We start from the raw sequence: 16,851 nt of genomic DNA on the forward strand, positions 1-16,851 counted from the left end.
GGGTGTTAAAGGTACGTGGTTACTCTCCTCAGAATCCACATCGGTGTTATGGAGCAATATGCTCAAGTCGTTCGTAGGTTCATTTCTAGTGTCCAAGAATTCAGCCTCTACACTCCTGTTTTACCGTGCCTCTGAAAATCCTAAGCTTACGTGTGGAGTTGATCGAGAACGTTGAGTCCATCACAGTCGAGATTGTCCAGTACGTCGCTTCCGAGTTCAAGTTCTGCAACGGGAACTGCCGTTCCTTCGATCGCTACTGCTACGTCGTTGATGACCTCTGCTGAAGCCTCGACGTCACAGATACCGGTAACTTCAGCTACGTCTACACAAGTTGTGTCATGTGTGACGAGTGGAGTCTCTGGAGTTGTATCTACAGCTACTGCGGGAGCTGTGACTACCGGTGGAATGTCTGGTGGAGTCGCTAGCGGTAGCAGGGTACCGCAGTAGTGTAGAGCTGAACGCGAGACAAGAGAAGGAAACGCAGGAACACTTGAGCTTGTTGCCCACAGAGAAGGAAAAGGATTAGAGGAGGAAACCTCGAAGGTGACAACCCCCTCTCTCTTATACACGCAGTATACACTAACTGTCGCGTAAAAATACGATCGTCCCACGTATACTATACCGTAACAGTAGAAGCAAGTTCCTCAGAACTGTGTGATCAGGCGGAGCTCGACACGCCAATCTTCACACTCCCACTTCGGGATCCGCCATTCTACCATCCTCGTATAACGAAAGCTTAGTCATCCTTAGTAGCATCGCTCTCCATTAATGGTAGCGGTACCACATTCAATAGCTTGCGCAGCTTGGTAATTGAGTTGATCCAAGTGGTTTCGTAAAAATATCTGCAAGCATTTCAGCCGTAGGGCAGTAACGTACATCAAAGTCACCCCGTTCATAGAGATCTTTCACCTTGTGATACTTTAAATCCACGCCTTTGACTTTGTAGTTTCCCTTCGTAGATTTAATAACTTTAATCGTCGACTGATTGTCTTGAAACAGCACAGTTGGACGACGACGACAAAGTTTGAGGTCTTCGCAAAGATTATGGGTCCACACAATCATCACAGAACATTCTGCAGCAGCAATGAACTCAGCACTGCATGTGTCATCCTGAGTGATCGACTGCTTGTGGCTCTTATAGGCGTAAGTACATCCATTCATCTGAAGTACAAAACCTGTGATCGATCTGCGATCATCTTTTTCACTTCCAAGATCAGCATCAGCATAAGCTGTGAAATGCAAATCCGAGTTTGCAGGTTTCTTCCACAAAAGCCCATAGTCACGAGTGCCTCCTAAGTAACGCAGTACTCGTTTCGCCATCACAAAGTGTTCCTTAGTATACCTATTCAAATACTTCCCTAGAGTTCGCACAGCATTTGCTAGCTCAGGGCGAGTGCCTTGCACCAAGTATTGAAGAGATCCTACCAACTCACGATAGGGTATACTCGGATCGTTAACTCCAGGTTCATCATCATCTACAGTATCAGGTAAATTTCCTGTAGCTTGTGGTGTAGCCACTGGCCGACAATCTTCCATACCAAAGCGTTTCAGCACCTTATCAATGTAGCCACTTTGAGACATCCACAAAACATCACCTGGAACATATGAAATCTCCATATGCAACAGATCTTTGACAGGACCCAAGTCCTTAATCTTAAACTTGGCTCGAAGTTCTCGAAGCACCAACTCAATATTCTCCTCAGTGCCAGCGATAATCAAATCATCGATATAAACCGACACAAATATTGGGCTGCCTCCCACTGAACGAACGTAAATGCCTCCATCCATCTTCGATCGACGAAAGCCTAGCGACCTCAAATACTTGTCCAGTGTCTGGTACCATATCATTGGCGCCTGCTTCAATCCATATAAACTCCTCAGCAACTTACAAACTCGATCGGATCCATCATCAAAATATTCTGGCATTTCCATGTAAATATCAACGTCACCAATCGGTCCATTCAAGAATGCTGTCACGAAGTCCACATGACGACAAGAGAGCCCCAAATGAAGTGCCAATAGTAGGATAAACTTTACAGCCTCTTGTGCGACAACTGGAGAGTATGTCTCCCAGAAGTTCACCCCATATCGTTGTTGACACCCTTTGATAGTGATTCTGGCACGGTGGCGAACATTCCGTGAGCATCGCGTTTTCGCACAAACACCCATCGACTTGTCAACACCTTCTTGCCCTTTGGTCTCTCCACTAGTTCCCAAGTATTATTTCTCATCAGGTCTCCATATTCTTTCTTCAGTGCTTGGATCCACTGATCTGCATCAGGAGCAGACAACGCTTCTTCCAGCGTTTGTGGTTCCATAATTGAGTTAACGGCCTCAATCATCAAACTGAGTGGAAGCTCCACTTCAAAGTCCTTGTAGCGTGAGCTAGGCCAGCGAGTGCGATGTGAGCGCCGAAACGACTCCGTTGTGTCATTCATCATAACATCATCTTCACTCTCGCTGTCTCTGATCGCATCATCAACTTTATCCACTGGACTAGACGGATCACCAATCGCAATTGGTTCCTTGTCCTCCATATCATCATACTCAACGTCTGCATCAGTGACTACCCTCTCTTTCCCCACTGAAGGTGATGTGTGTGAAGCCACAGGAGGCTCAGCCACTGAATCGCTGTTAGGCAAATTCATGTCTGTATCACCTTCTTGACCTTCACTATCAGTCCACTTTACACGAGAAGGGTTAGCTTCACGCTGTAATAACTGATCTCCTGTCGCAACAGGAAACATCTCAGCCTCAATCAACCGCAGCCTGTCAGGCGCACCTAGACATGTCGGAGAAGACCGCACCTCAGTGTAATGAGAATTAGTATCACCAATACCACCATCGCAATGGCGTCGTTTTGTACGAACTTCATCGTGGATCGACATATCTTCCGTCGTAGACGACAGCACTGGTAAACGGACAAATGGAATAATCGCTGGTAGCACTTGATGCCCTTTATTGTAGCGATTGTTTAGCAAGCCTTCTACGTAGCTGCGTTCCACCGTCCAGTCTTCATGAAAGTCCACAGAACGAACCTCTTGAATATTACCAGTTACCAAACTCAATACACGATAACTTTCTGAGTGCTTGGCGTACCCCATGAACAATGCAGGTTTGCCAGGATTCTCCAGTTTCGACATACGAAGCACCTTTGGTGTGAAAACGTAAGTCAAACAACCCCATGTACGCAACGCAGATACATCCGGCCGCTCTTCAAAGCGTCGAAAGTATGGCGTCTCTCCATTCAAAGCACTCGAAGCACAAATGTTACCCACTTCAATCGCAAAGCTGAAGGCTCTAAAAAGCTGAAGGCTTCACCCCACAAGAGATACGGCATATCTGCAGTTGTAAGTAGACAACGCACTCTCGCCATAATAACTCCGTTCATTCTCTCCACCAATCCGTTCTCCTCCGGACTGTAAGCATTGGTCCATGTGTACTCGACACCATGACTATGAAGAAACAAACGCAGCTTCTTGTTCAGGAGTTCACGGCCTTGATCTGAATTAAACACTTGTATCTTGTGTCCTTGAGACAAAAGCCAATTCACGTGAGCTATACCTGCTTCAGTTGCATCTTCCTTCCTCTTTAGCAAGAAGCCCCAAAGATATCGCGTGGCCTCATCTTGCACCAGTTGGAAGTGCATGTATCCATCATAGGTCGCAATACCAACGTAACACATATCAGACATCAGCTTCTGATAAGGCTTGGTAGCACGGCGAGTCAAGGTCTTCTTGTATGACATCCGAGTCATCTTCGCCGACTTGCAACTCCAACAAGGAATTTCAGCATCATCATTCAAGTTCTCTTTCATTCCGGTTGTAACTTGCTGTTTTGCCATTTGCTGTAGAGCTGGGAGGTTTAGATGTGCAAACCGGAGATGCCAACGTATAAGCGACGTTGCAGCTTCTCTACGGTCACGCTGGCTCACTGCTGGAACATGATAAACTGCACTAGCAGTTGTCTTTAAGCGGTATCTACCACGAGACTTCACAAACAGTAGCTGTAGACGACCTTTTGTCAGGTTGTGAATCACGTCGAGCTGTCTTCAACGACCATCCAGCGTTCTCCAGTGCATCAAGACTCAGAAGATTATCCGGAGCTGAAGACTTCAACAGAACGTTCTCCAGTTGCAGTGATACTTCTTGATGCGGCTGGTTGTTGTTCATCACCTTGATGTTCACATTACCAATTCTCTCGTTATCAGTAATATTACCATCATAGCCCTGAAAGACGTGCTTGGAGTCTTGCTGCAATTGAGACAGCAACTCCAGTTGGTTACACACATGTACATTACTCGCAGAATCCAAAGCCCACTCTATGTCATCACTTGCTGCATTCGACACCGAAGCAACCATCAATGACTCGCGAGAAATACATCCAACAGCACTAATCTTCTTCTCCTTCTTCTTACTTTTACAGTCACCACCAGACCGGTTTTGCCAACGTTTGCGCTCCGATCCTTCAGACGGAATTCCAGCTGCTCGATCATCAGATGAATCTTCATCACGATTCGGACAGTTTGGACGTAGGTGACCAACTTCTCCACAGTGAAAACAGGTACGCGTCTCTTGCTTTCCAGTTTTCTTGCCAACTTGTTTAGCATCCTTCTGCTTTTTACCGCGAAAATTTCTTTTGCGCTTGCCTTTACCTGAATTTTGCTTCTTCTCTTTGTGTTGTGTAGACTCGCGTCCACATGCAGCAATTCCAGCAGGCAACTGCTCCTTCGAGCCAATCTTCTCATCCAGAGCTGACTCAGCGCGTAAGGCGTTAATCACCTGAGTCGCAGTAGGTACAGGTCGGACTGATGCACCATCACCTCGAACCACATAGTGTTTAGAGAATTGACGAACAACATCACGATGTGTTCGTGCCACATGACCAAGAAGAGTCTCAGCATAGTCTTCATCCGTCACACGTCTACCATAGTGTAGCAATTGGCGTCGCATTGACTCCATCTCGCGTAACCATTGATCCATTCCCTTATCCGCTGTATACACATGCGAATAAAACTCTGCTCTTGCAAAAATGTTGTTGGAATATTCGCGTTTAGTTTGTTTATCCACAAATGAATTCCACATCGCTTGAGCAGTCTCCTCTTGACAAATCATCTCTGCATCTTGAGCTGGAACACCAGACAAAATAGCTTCACGGGCGATGTTATCCCTGGCAGCGAAGTTAATCTGTTCGACTGGATCATTCGGATCGAAACTACCGTCAACCACACTCCAACAATTCAGCCGAGTCAAAAACGCACTGCATACAGATCAAAACTTCCTTTCATTTTAGGTACATTGTCCATTTTCACTGGCAACGCGCCAAAGCCAACACGAGGCAGGCCAAATCCACCTTGCCCTGGTGTAACTCCTCCAAAATTAAAGCCACCAACGTTATATCCTCCACCACTAACTCCAGGAACACTAGCAACAGATGGACGTGCTGCTTGGTGCCTGTGCATGTATACTGTATACAGTATTCTATTTTGAAACAAAAATTTCAATCAGCGCGGTGTATTGACTCAGTGCTACAGTTATGAAGCATTTCTTTCTTTCAGAGTCTTATGCTTTGCAAAGAGGAAATAGCTTCTCATTAGAATGAATGAGCTGCAAATTGCAAGTTGTTGGCGGAAAGCATTCACATATATGTATGTACATGTACCGAGCAGGTGGCGGTGCCATTGAGCTACACTACAGTAGTAGTTCAACTACACATTGCTAGTGTTGCACCAGCACTTGATTTATTGCGGAGATGCCTTGCTCAGCCTAACCGCATCCCTCAATTGTAAGGCTCTCGCCCTATTTTATTGAGATTTAGGTTGTTTATGTCAGTCGTTCGAGCTGACATGTATCCGTCCAGTAAATGTAGCAGTGCGTCACAATGTCGTAGTCTACGGAGTGGCACTACATGTAGAGCTGTTATAACTGTTGATATATGCATTAAAATGCCGCAAAGGATTCGTTTGTTGGTAGTGAAATGATCTGAGGTACACAATTATTACTGCTGTAGGATCATTTTACAAACCGTTACGTCGTAGCTAACGTCTTTGTAGTTGAAGCCCACTGTACATTGCTACAGTACCTTTCCGGCTTAGCAGAGCATTTTACCTTACTGCTGTATGCTGTTTTACTGTAGCTTTGTTTTGCAAATCTTACATGTACTGCATCCACTGTGGATGCAAGCAACCAGGTTCCGAAAAGTTTCGGACCGGAACTGAGTCAATTCAACTGACAGCGACCGAAGAGTGTGGCTCTTGAAGGCGTGTGCTGCAACTTGCAGAAGCCCGAGCCTTTAACTTAAATAACACTTAAAGTTTAAGTGTTATTTGCTTCAGCATTTGCTGATACAACCGCCGTGAATCCAGTGACCAAAAGATACGCATATGTTCGTTGTCCGTTGACACACCAGTGGGCGTGTCAAGGCGTGACGCCACATTTCTTGAAAGCGGTGGTCACTGACCACTGGTCAGAGTCTGACTCCGGCCACTGGTCTCCAGGCGAAAAGTCAACGAATCCTTTCCACTTTTAGTAAAAGTCTTTTACAGACAAGATTGGACCGTGTGGATTACAGATTTTACATAGATACTGTCAACTGAGCTCACTAAGGCTCAAGTCGGCTGACTGTGACGCGAATACTGCTGCCATGTCCTTCTTAATCAGTCGCAACTCATATGCAATGATCGACGCCGCTGGTCGCTTGGTCGGATCTGCAACAAGACACCGTTCCACCAGGTCTTTCAGAGCTGGTAGACAATCCGACCCCACCTCGGGGTGCAACTTTCCTGTTGCTACACGGTGAAGAATCGTCATATCCGACAGGATCTTGCCATTCGACCCGCGTGCGTTGCTGTACGGGATCTTGTTGGTGTCCAATTCAGTGAGGAGTGCGCCGAAGCTGTAGATATCTGCAGCCGAACCGTAGTCCGTATCACCTCGAATCACCTCGGGAGCCAGCCATCGACCAGTCCCTACACCACCGGTCATGGTATTCTCCACAGATCGGAATCGTGAAGCGCCGAAATCGCTCAGCTTGGCCTTAAAATCCGACGAAAGAAGCACATTTTTCGACTTTAAGTCGCGATGAACTAACGGAGGCTCGAACGAATGTAGATACACTAATGCCTCAACGACTCCGATAGCGATATCAAACTTCCTCCTTGTCCAGCCCACAGGAGTCTGAGAACCTGCCAAGTAACGTCGGAGATCGCCTCCGTCCATATACTCGAGCAGCATCTGCAGATCGCTCTCGATCGTCCATGCTGCGCCGACGAAATTGACAAGACTCGGGTGATCAAATTGGGCAATAAGCTTAATCTCTTCGATGAACATTGCTGTGTGTTTCTTGGTCCGTCTGTCCGGTCGAAGTCGCTTTGACGCTAACAGCTGTGAATCTCGATAGTTCACCAGCCAAACAATAGCGAACGCACCACCTCCGAGTTGTTTGAGGTCCTTTACATCAGCTGCACGCACTTGTAACGACAGAAGATCAGGATCGTTCCAGATCGACATGAACCTATTCGGGTTCCTAGCCTCTGCCTCCTCTGTTGGCATTGAGGAAGGATACGCAGAAGAGCCTTGGTTCGATGTGGGAATACCCATACTACCATCCACAGACGTAGGGATTCCCATACTGTCCTCCTCGTTACCTCCCCCTGTCCGATTGGCCATCGAGAACTCGGTAGATGTCATCGGGATATCCATACCGAAGACCGCTGAAGTCCTCAGACCACCGTACGATTGCTGTAGGACAAGGTCGCTGTCGATCGACGGTAAACGTGTGCCGGTAAACCCGAAGGGGTCGTCCAGCTTATGCCTTGCAGCGTTCCTCCGCTTTCGACGGTAGAAGACGAAGAGAAACACTCCGAATATTAAGACGAACACTCCACAAACTATCCCCACGATCAGACCGGTCGATGACGAAGAAGACTCGGAGCTGCTGGACACTTTCGTATCCGAATCATTGGACGTAGTTCTGCTGTCATTGTTCGTGTCCGTCACTGTAGTGCTGGTTGTATCGGCACTGGTATCTGTGGAAGAAGCAGTGATGCCAGAGCCAAGACACACCGTGACGTCGTGGATAGCCACTTGTTCGCTATCGTCGCACTCAAGTCCCACAGTAAAATCAGAAGCGGAGAGATACAACGTCTCCAGATTGTTCAAGAAATCAGCCTGGTCACGAGTGAATTCTCGAACCTTGAAAGGATTTCCTGTCATGTTTCTGTCATTGATAAAGTTTAGAAGGAGATCAGAGCACTAAATACACAACTGTCCACGTACAGTGTCTTCAGATAGAAATGCTTGTAGATGGAAGTGGGGATACTGGTCAAGTTGTTCTCTCCAAGAAATCTACATGTTGGGCAGCGAAACAGTCGGTTAGTTTGTTGAAATATCAGATTTCTTTCAAACAGTAGGACCGCGTACAGGTATTCAAGGTTGGTGAAGACGCCGGTGAAGGTTTTAATACTGTTGCGCTCTAGACTCCTGTGTATGTTATCGAAAATATAAGGTTAATATGGACAGCAATACACTCTTCAACGGTATCTAGCACATACAACGTGGTAATGGAATCGATCACGTCCAAGGTATCCACAGTCGTGATGTAGTTGAAGTCCAGAAGCCTGATCCACCGAACAATTAAAAGTTAGAGGTCCGTCATCTCTCACAAGAAGGGGAATGACACTTACAGCTGTTCCAGTGCTGCAATTTTTGCCAGATTCGCCGGAAATTTCGCTAGTAGCGTGTTGGTCAGTTCGAGATTTTTCACTGTCGACGGTAGAAAGCCTGGGAGATCGTTGGCTTGGTCCGACAGTCCAATATTCTGTAGTACGACGCGCGTCACTGCTGTCGCCGACGAAATAAAGTCCGACATTATGGTCACACTCGACACCTTTCCTTGTGGATAGTTGACATCAGAGTTTCCTCCCGACACGATGCTGCACAAATCGACGCAAGAACATGAGAATTGTTTCCAGCTACGTAGCTCAACGGTGATCTGTGATATCAACTTACAAGGTTTCAACTGCATCGGATACCTCGATCGTTCCGATGGCAGCGACGTCGTCATTGCTAGCTGAGGGCCACGTATCTGTGAAGTCCGGGTAGCTGGCCAAATCTGCAGCGCTGTAGCCCCCCATTGCCGTTTCCTGGGCGCTTTTAAACCCACCAAACTCAATCAACAGCACCTCCACGGTAAGGTTACCATCTATGGCCATGCACTGGTATGTGCAGTCCCCATCCGTTTCACAGCCTGAGCCTGAACACTCGTTCTCGGACGTGAATCCGAGACACACATCGTAAATGCCACACCCCGAACAGCCCTCTGTTGTCAATGTTGAGGACCCCGACGCGCACTCGCCATGGACGAAATTCGGGGTGGCAAGCAGTGCCAACCCCAACGCCGCGAAACACTGAGAGCGACGTATTGCTGCCATTCTTCAGCGCAAATGAGACTTCGCTCTCGCAGTCCAAACTGACCGTAGGGTCCAAGTGTTAATGGAAAGGAGCGACATCGGCACCTGTAGGCTAAGCATGCTTCCTCAACCCCAAATCCTTGACGCAAATCAATCTGTGCCTCCACCAAAGAACGACTATTGTTAGTGAGAGCAGATGGTCCATAGTGAGCAGTGATGAAAAAAAGATATAGTAGCGTTAGTATTATACTGTAATAGCCTGCATTTTATTAAAATACAACGTTAGTATTATAATAGCCTGCATTTTATTAAAATACATGTGCATGTATTTTAGATCATGCCTCACGATTGCTGCTCCTGCTATTAGTACATACAGGAATACAGTACTTTGACAGTGCGTATTGATACTTGAATTGTGAACGCCATTGTCTGGAACGTTTGTAATAAGCAACTGCTACCGTCCTATCGTTTCGATGCAAAATCTCGGTGGAGCAAATGTTAAGTGTCCCCGAGATACGTTGCGCGATGGGATATAAGGTTGGCCGTCACACGCTAAAAAAACGTGTATATCTAATAATGGCGTTTAGTGATGAATGACCTTTATTACACAATAATATTATTATGTTTATTCAAAGCTCATTTAGAATTATATTTTACTTTAGTAGATGTAGTATAAAATACCGGATGCAGCGGAGCAATTGTTGCCCAGCATGTACAATTCACCGTAGGTAAACGCCAATAACGCCTTCGCCAAAGTATACCAGGTGTAAAAATTAGTACAAACCAGCAGGCGGCGGGCGGTGGGATCTTGGTGGGACTTCGTGGTGTGGCCGCACATAGCAACCCAAAGCGCGCTTGCAAAATATTTCTTCACGTATATGTCGTTGCCACTAAAATTTCTAAATAGCGGTGTCTGGAGACCAGGAAAAACACGAATGTAGCGCTCGACTGGAGAAGCGGTTAGCCTGTTGTCCGAACCATTGTCCCAAATTGAGTAGAAGTAGAGACGCTCAACCAACTACGCCGTAAAATCGCACGCCACACTTGTCCGGCTTCGAGGCCAAGTACGATTTGGCTGCTATTCCTGCTTTCGTCCTTACAGTTTTTTCATGGAGGCTGATAGCACTAACAGGTACAGCAGTCGCGGCAAACTTCTTCTGCATCTCGGCCATGAGCAGCCTGATATGCCATAAAGGATCCTCAGCCCTTCTATCAACAGACACACTATCAGTCGGCAGGCTTCAACGGATGCTTTGGTAGCGATTCCTAGACATCGTTGACACAAAATCGTTCTGTCCGAGGAACAGCTTTGTCGACCAAAAATCAGCTAGATCAATGAATGCAGAGATACTTATGGCATTTCCCGGCCAAAAAACAACGCATCCATTTCGACGGAAGACATAATTTCTTTCCCTTTTTACGTAGTTTTTCGTTAGTCCAGCTTCGCAAAAAGTTCCAAAAATCACGTGTAAAAACGAGAAAAGAGGCCAAGTTCTTGACTCTCTTTATAAGCTAGTACGACCTCTCTCTCACGGATAATGGGAAGGCCGCTGTTGCGAATCAGATTGTCTACGTAGTCGCTACCAGTACGACACGCCAGGAATGGTTCAGGCTGGGTCTCCTCGCCACACGTTACCTCCTCCTCCACGGCAAGGTCGGCAGACTCTTCGCCAGCCTCTATCTCATCCTCCTCCACTGCAAGGTCAGCTTCATCGTCGTCAAATTCTCAGTCAGTTTAGCGTTGTCCATGGCGTTTAAAAGCTCCGATATACACGTCAGACTTGACGCGATGTTTGTAGAATGACGGTTAGCTTGCGGTTACTGGCAAACTCCATTTTCGTGCCACAGCCAGCGATTAGCTCAGCTGGGTTTCCCTGTTGTCGTGGGATTTACGGTATTATTTTGGAAACGGTCTCTTGCCGGCCCTCGCTAGACCTGTAAGCGTCCCTCACATGGGGTAGGTATGCCCGCCAGTTTGTTATGGCGATTAGAAAAGATCCAAGAGCTGATTTATAGGTCCACCGTGGACCTCCAAAAGAATCTGACTTTCCTGACAGTGAAAGGATTAAGCCAATAACATCCTCCAAACGGTCTTTCGTATCTGCACTGAATTGTGACCTTCAAACGGTTGAATGCCGCTGTCGTTTCGCTCTTCAAACTGTTTATCTCGGTCAAAGAGAAGCTTCTAAACTTGTACGCAGCTGACGATATCTTCTCGGTTTAAGCTCGAGCATGACTGCCTATGAGAACTGAAGCCATGAAGCCATTGAGGGACCAGGGGAGAAGAGGTTTTATTGCATCGCTCACAAAAAACTCTTTAGACTAAGCGCAAATAGCCTCGGGTCTTTACTAATGCCGTGAGCTAGGATCGAGCTTGGTTCCGCCTCCCATCTTTTTTTCCCTCATAGGCTCAACATCCAGAGGCATGTCGCTCAGTTTTACAATCTTCTCTCTGGAGACTACATTATTTACATTAAAATATACCAAACTAGATAAATTATCGAATTAATGAAAATAATAATAGTAATAACAATAATACCATAAAATATAAGCGTACCATCATGGCGAAAACGGTCATATAAACGCTGCTGAAACCGCTTGCTAAGAATATATCCTAGGTATGACTCGCGTTTGATACCTTGCGCGTCTCGGACAACTTCTTCGTCTCGCAAACTTTGCGGTGTTTGGCCATGTTTGATTTATACACTGACTTCCCGTACGAAGCGCATTCACCCATCAGGTGACGAGTCTCCGTGTCCGCTTCGCCCATTCAGATGTTTTCCTACAGCTAAGTGTTGACTCGCTATTCTATTATTTCCCGTATGATGGGTTTTTGATTGACTAAAAACAATGCTGTTTCGACGTTTTTTCAGGAAAATAAATATTTTTTCTGCTCAAAAAAACACTAATAAAATATTTCACAGTCCTGTCGCATGCGTATGGACCGCAAAGCAGCGCATGAAGGAACTGCGTCAGCTCACACGGGTATTTGTCAGATTCGGAAGAAACTGATGGTGTAATTCTTCTGGCCAGGAATGCAAGCCGACGTAGAAATTACGGGCAATGTTGTCCCACTTATGTACGTTTTAGGTCGATCATTCTGCGTAATAATGGATGCCTCATGAGACTTCCTTTTCTGACCGATTGCTGAAGAGTCGTTGGTAAGAACACATCGGAGCGTCACCGTGACATCAAGCACGTCATGCACTGGCACAGCTGCTACGTGAATTTTACGATTTCCAACGCTTCATGGGAGGATTATGTAATAGCGCCAGGCTGCGACCCGAAGTATCGTGATGACTATAGTGCTCGAACCCCACGTGAACTCTACCTACTCGTGTAGTTAAGAAGCTCCCACAACAACACATCTGCTAGGATAGCAAACGATCGTTCGGGCGGATTTAAAGACCCCAATTCCGCCCTTGCACCAAGACCGACTGAACCTTGTAATCTGCTTGTACAGCTACCGTCCTATCGTTTTGATGCAAAATCGAGAACGACTCTTGTTACTGAGAGCAGATGGTTTATAGTGAGCAGTGATAAAAAAAGATATAGTAGCGTTAGTATTATAATAGCCTGCATTATATTAAAATACATGTACATGTATTTTAGATCATGCCTCACGATTGCTGCTCCTGCTATTAGTACAGTAATACAGTACTTTGACAGTGCGTATTATACCTTGAATTGTGAATGCCATTGTCTGGAACGTTTGTAATAAGCAACTGCTACCGTCCTATCGTTTCGATGCAAAATCTCGGTGGAACAAATGTTAAGTGTCCCCGAGATACGCTGCGCGATGGGATATAAGGTTGGCCGTCACACGCTAAAAAACGTGTATATCTAATAATGGCGTTGAGTGATGAATGACCTTTATTACACAATAATATTATTATGTTTATTCAAAGCTCATTTAGAATTATCTTTTACTTTAGTAGATGTAGTATAAAATACCGGATGCAGCGGAGCAATTGTTGCCCAGCATGTACAATTCACCGTAGGTAAACGCCAATAACGCCTTCGCCAAAGTATACCAGGTGTAAAAATTAGTACAAACCAGCAGGCGGCGGGCGGTGGGATCTTGGTGGGACTTCGTGGTGTGGCCGCACATAGCAACCCAAAGCGCGCTTGCAAAATATTTCTTCACGTATATGTCGTTGCCACTAAAATTTCTAAATAGCGGTGTCTGGAGACCAGGAAAAACACGAATGTAGCGCTCGACTGGAGAAGCGGTTAGCCTGTTGTCCGAACCGCTGTCCCAAATTGAGTAGAAGTAGAGACGCTCAACCAACTACGCCGTAAAATCGCACGCCACACTTGTCCGGCTTCGAGGCCAAGTACGATTTGGCTGCTATTCCTGCTTTCGTCCTTACAGTTTTTTCATGGAGGCTGATAGCACTAACAGGTACAGCAGTCGCGGCAAACTTCTTCTGCATCTCGGCCATGAGCAGCCTGATATGCCATAAAGGATCCTCAGCCCTTCTATCAACAGACACACTATCAGTCGGCAGGCTTCAACGGATGCTTTGGTAGCGATTCCTAGACATCGTTGACACAAAATCGTTCTGTCCGAGGAAAAGCTTTGTCGACCAAAAATCAGCTAGATCAATGAATGCAGAGATACTTATGGCATTTCCCGGCCAAAAATCAACGCATCCATTTCGACGGAAGACATAATTTCTTTCCCTTTTTACGTAGTTTTTCTTTAGTCCAGCTTCGCAAAAAGTTCCAAAAATCACGTGTAAAAACGAGAAAAGAGGCCAAGTTCTTGACTCTCTTTATAAGCTAGTACGACCTCTCTCTCACGGATAATGGGAAGGCCGCTGTTGCAAATCAGATTGTCTACGTAGTCGTTACCAGTACGACACGCCAGGAATGGTTCAGGCTGGGTCTCCTCGCCACACGTTACCTCCTCCTCCACGGCAAGGTCGGCAGACTCTTCGCCAGCCTCTATCTCATCCTCCTCCACTGCAAGGTCAGCTTCATCGTCGTCAAATTCTCAGTCAGTTTAGCGTTGTCCATGGCGTTTAAAAGCTCCGATATACACGTCAGACTTGACGCGATGTTTGTAGAATGACGGTTAGCTTGCGGTTACTGGCAAACTCTATTTTCGTGCCACAGCCAGCGATTAGCTCAGCTGGGTTTCCCTGTTGTCGTGGGATTTACGGTATTATTTTGGAAACGGTCTCTTGCCGGCCCTCGCTAGACCTGTAAGCGTTCCTCACATGGGGTAGGTATGCCCGCCAGTTTGTTATGGCGATTAGAAAAGATCCAAGAGCTGATTTATAGGTCCACCGTGGACCTCCAAAAGAATCTGACTTTCCTGACAGTGAAAGGATTAAGCCAATAACATCCTCCAAACGGTCTTTCGTATCTGCACTGAATTGTGACCTTCAAACGGTTGAATGCCGCTGTCGTTTCGCTCTTCAAACTGTTTATCTCGGTCGAGGAGAAGCTTCTAAACTTGTACGCAGCTGACGATATCTTCTCGGTTTAAGCTCGAGCATGACTGCCTATGAGAACTGAAGCCATGAAGCCATTGAGGGACCAGGGGAGAAGAGGTTTTATTGCATCGCTCACAAAAAACTCTTTAGACTAAGCGCAAATAGCCTCGGGTCTTTACTAATGCCGTGAGCTAGGATCGAGCTTGGTTCCGCCTCCCATCTTTTTTTTCCCTCATATGCTCAACATCCAGAGGCATGTCGCTCAGTTTTACAATCTTCTCTCTGGAGACTACATTATTTACATTAAAATATACCAAACTAGATAAATTATCGAATTAATGAATATAATAATAGTAATAACAATAATACCATAAAATATAAGCGTACCATCATGGCGAAAACGGTCATATAAACGCTGCTGAAACCGCTTGTTAAGAATATATCCTAGGTATGACTCGCGTTTGATACCTTGCGCGTCTCGGACAACTTCTTCGTCTCGCAAACTTTGCGGTGTTTGGCCATGTTTGATTTGGACACTGACTTCCCGTACGAAGCGCATTCACCCATCAGGTGACGAGTCTCCGTGTCCGCTTCGCCCATTCAGATGTTTTCCTACAGCTAAGTGTTGACTCGCTATTCTATTATTTTCCGTATGATGGGTTTTTGATTGACTAAAAACAATGCTGTTTCGACGTTTTTTCAGGAAAATAAATATTTTTTCTGCTCAAAAAACCACTAATAAAATATTTCACAGTCCTGTCGCTGCGTATGGACTGCAAAGCAGCGCATGAAGGAACTGCGTCAGCTCACACGGGTATTTGTCAGATTCGGAAGAAACTGATGGTGTAATTCTTCTGGCCAGGAATGCAAGCCGACGTAGAAATTACGGGCAATGTTGTCCCACTTATGTACGTTTTAGGTCGATCATTCTGCGTAATAATGGATGCCTCATGAGACTTCCTTTTCTGACCGATTGCTGGGAAGTCGTTGGTAAGAACACATCGGAGCGTCACCGTGACATCAAGCACGTCATGCACTGGCACAGCTGCTACGTAAATTTTACGATTTCCAACGCTTCATGGGAGGATTATGTAATAGCGCCAGGCTGCGACTCGAAGTATCGTGATTGCTATAGTGCCCGAACCCCACGTGAACTCTACCTACTCGTGTAGTTAAGAAGCTCCCACAACAACACATCTGCTAGGATAGCAAACGATCGTTCGGGCGGATTGGAAGACCCCAATTCCGCCCTTGCACCAAGACCGACTGAACCTTGTAATCTGCTTGTACAGCTACCGTCCTATCGTTTTGATGCAAAATCGAGAACGACTCTTGTTACTGAGAGCAGATGGTCCATAGTGAGCAGTGATGAAAAAAATATATATAGTAACGTTAGTATTATAATAGCCTGCATTATATTAAAATACATGTGCATGTATTTTAGATCATGCCTCACGATTGCTGCTCCTGCTATTAGTAATACAGTACTTTGACAGTGCGTATTATATTTTGAATTGTGAGCACCATTGTCTGGAACGTTTGTAATAAGCAACTGCTACCGTCCTATCGTTTCGATGCAAAATCTCGGTGGAACAAACTCATACATATTTATACATGGGTATTTAACCGAGTGTTGAGCACTGGGCGGTTTCGGAAAAGGGCTACCCTCGCAAGGTACCCTTCCGCTGTTGGGACCACAATAATTGAAAACACCTGCTAGCTTTGCTCGCGCTAGTAGTGTACTATCAGTTTCACTGGCTGGCCTTTACAAGTGCTGCTATTAATTATAGGAACACTAGTTTTTTTTTCAAACTGTACTCACAATACGAGGTGTTAGATTGTGCCGCTCGGTCCAAGAAACACTTGCCTAATGTCTAACAGCTAACGGCAATCATGTTTTAAAAACTGTACGTATTGCAAATTCTACAGTGGAATTGCCATTTTAGGAGGTATTCTTATCTAAAGGGACATCACCTAGAAGTTGTTCTATTAATCAAT

The 16,851-nt window shown here is 45.9% G+C and overlaps 1 protein-coding gene across 1 annotated transcript; it reads right to left on the reverse strand.

Moving 5' to 3' along the window:
- Positions 1-6,587: 6,587 nt before the first annotated feature.
- On the reverse strand, positions 6,588-9,430 carry PITG_07724 (protein kinase, putative; the record flags this gene model as incomplete). The annotated part of the gene is made up of 7 exons (XM_002904616.1): positions 6,588-7,925; positions 7,998-8,217; positions 8,277-8,345; positions 8,421-8,480; positions 8,552-8,617; positions 8,684-8,932; positions 9,009-9,430. The coding sequence occupies 7 exons, from the start codon at positions 9,428-9,430 to the stop codon at positions 6,588-6,590; spliced, it is 2,424 nt and encodes an 807-aa protein (XP_002904662.1).
- Between the last annotated feature and the right edge of the window lie 7,421 nt (positions 9,431-16,851).

The sequence above is a fragment of the Phytophthora infestans genome, genomic scaffold, assembly GCF_000142945.1.
Source record: "Phytophthora infestans T30-4 supercont1.11 genomic scaffold, whole genome shotgun sequence".
Lineage (NCBI taxonomy): Eukaryota > Oomycota > Peronosporomycetes > Peronosporales > Peronosporaceae > Phytophthora > Phytophthora infestans.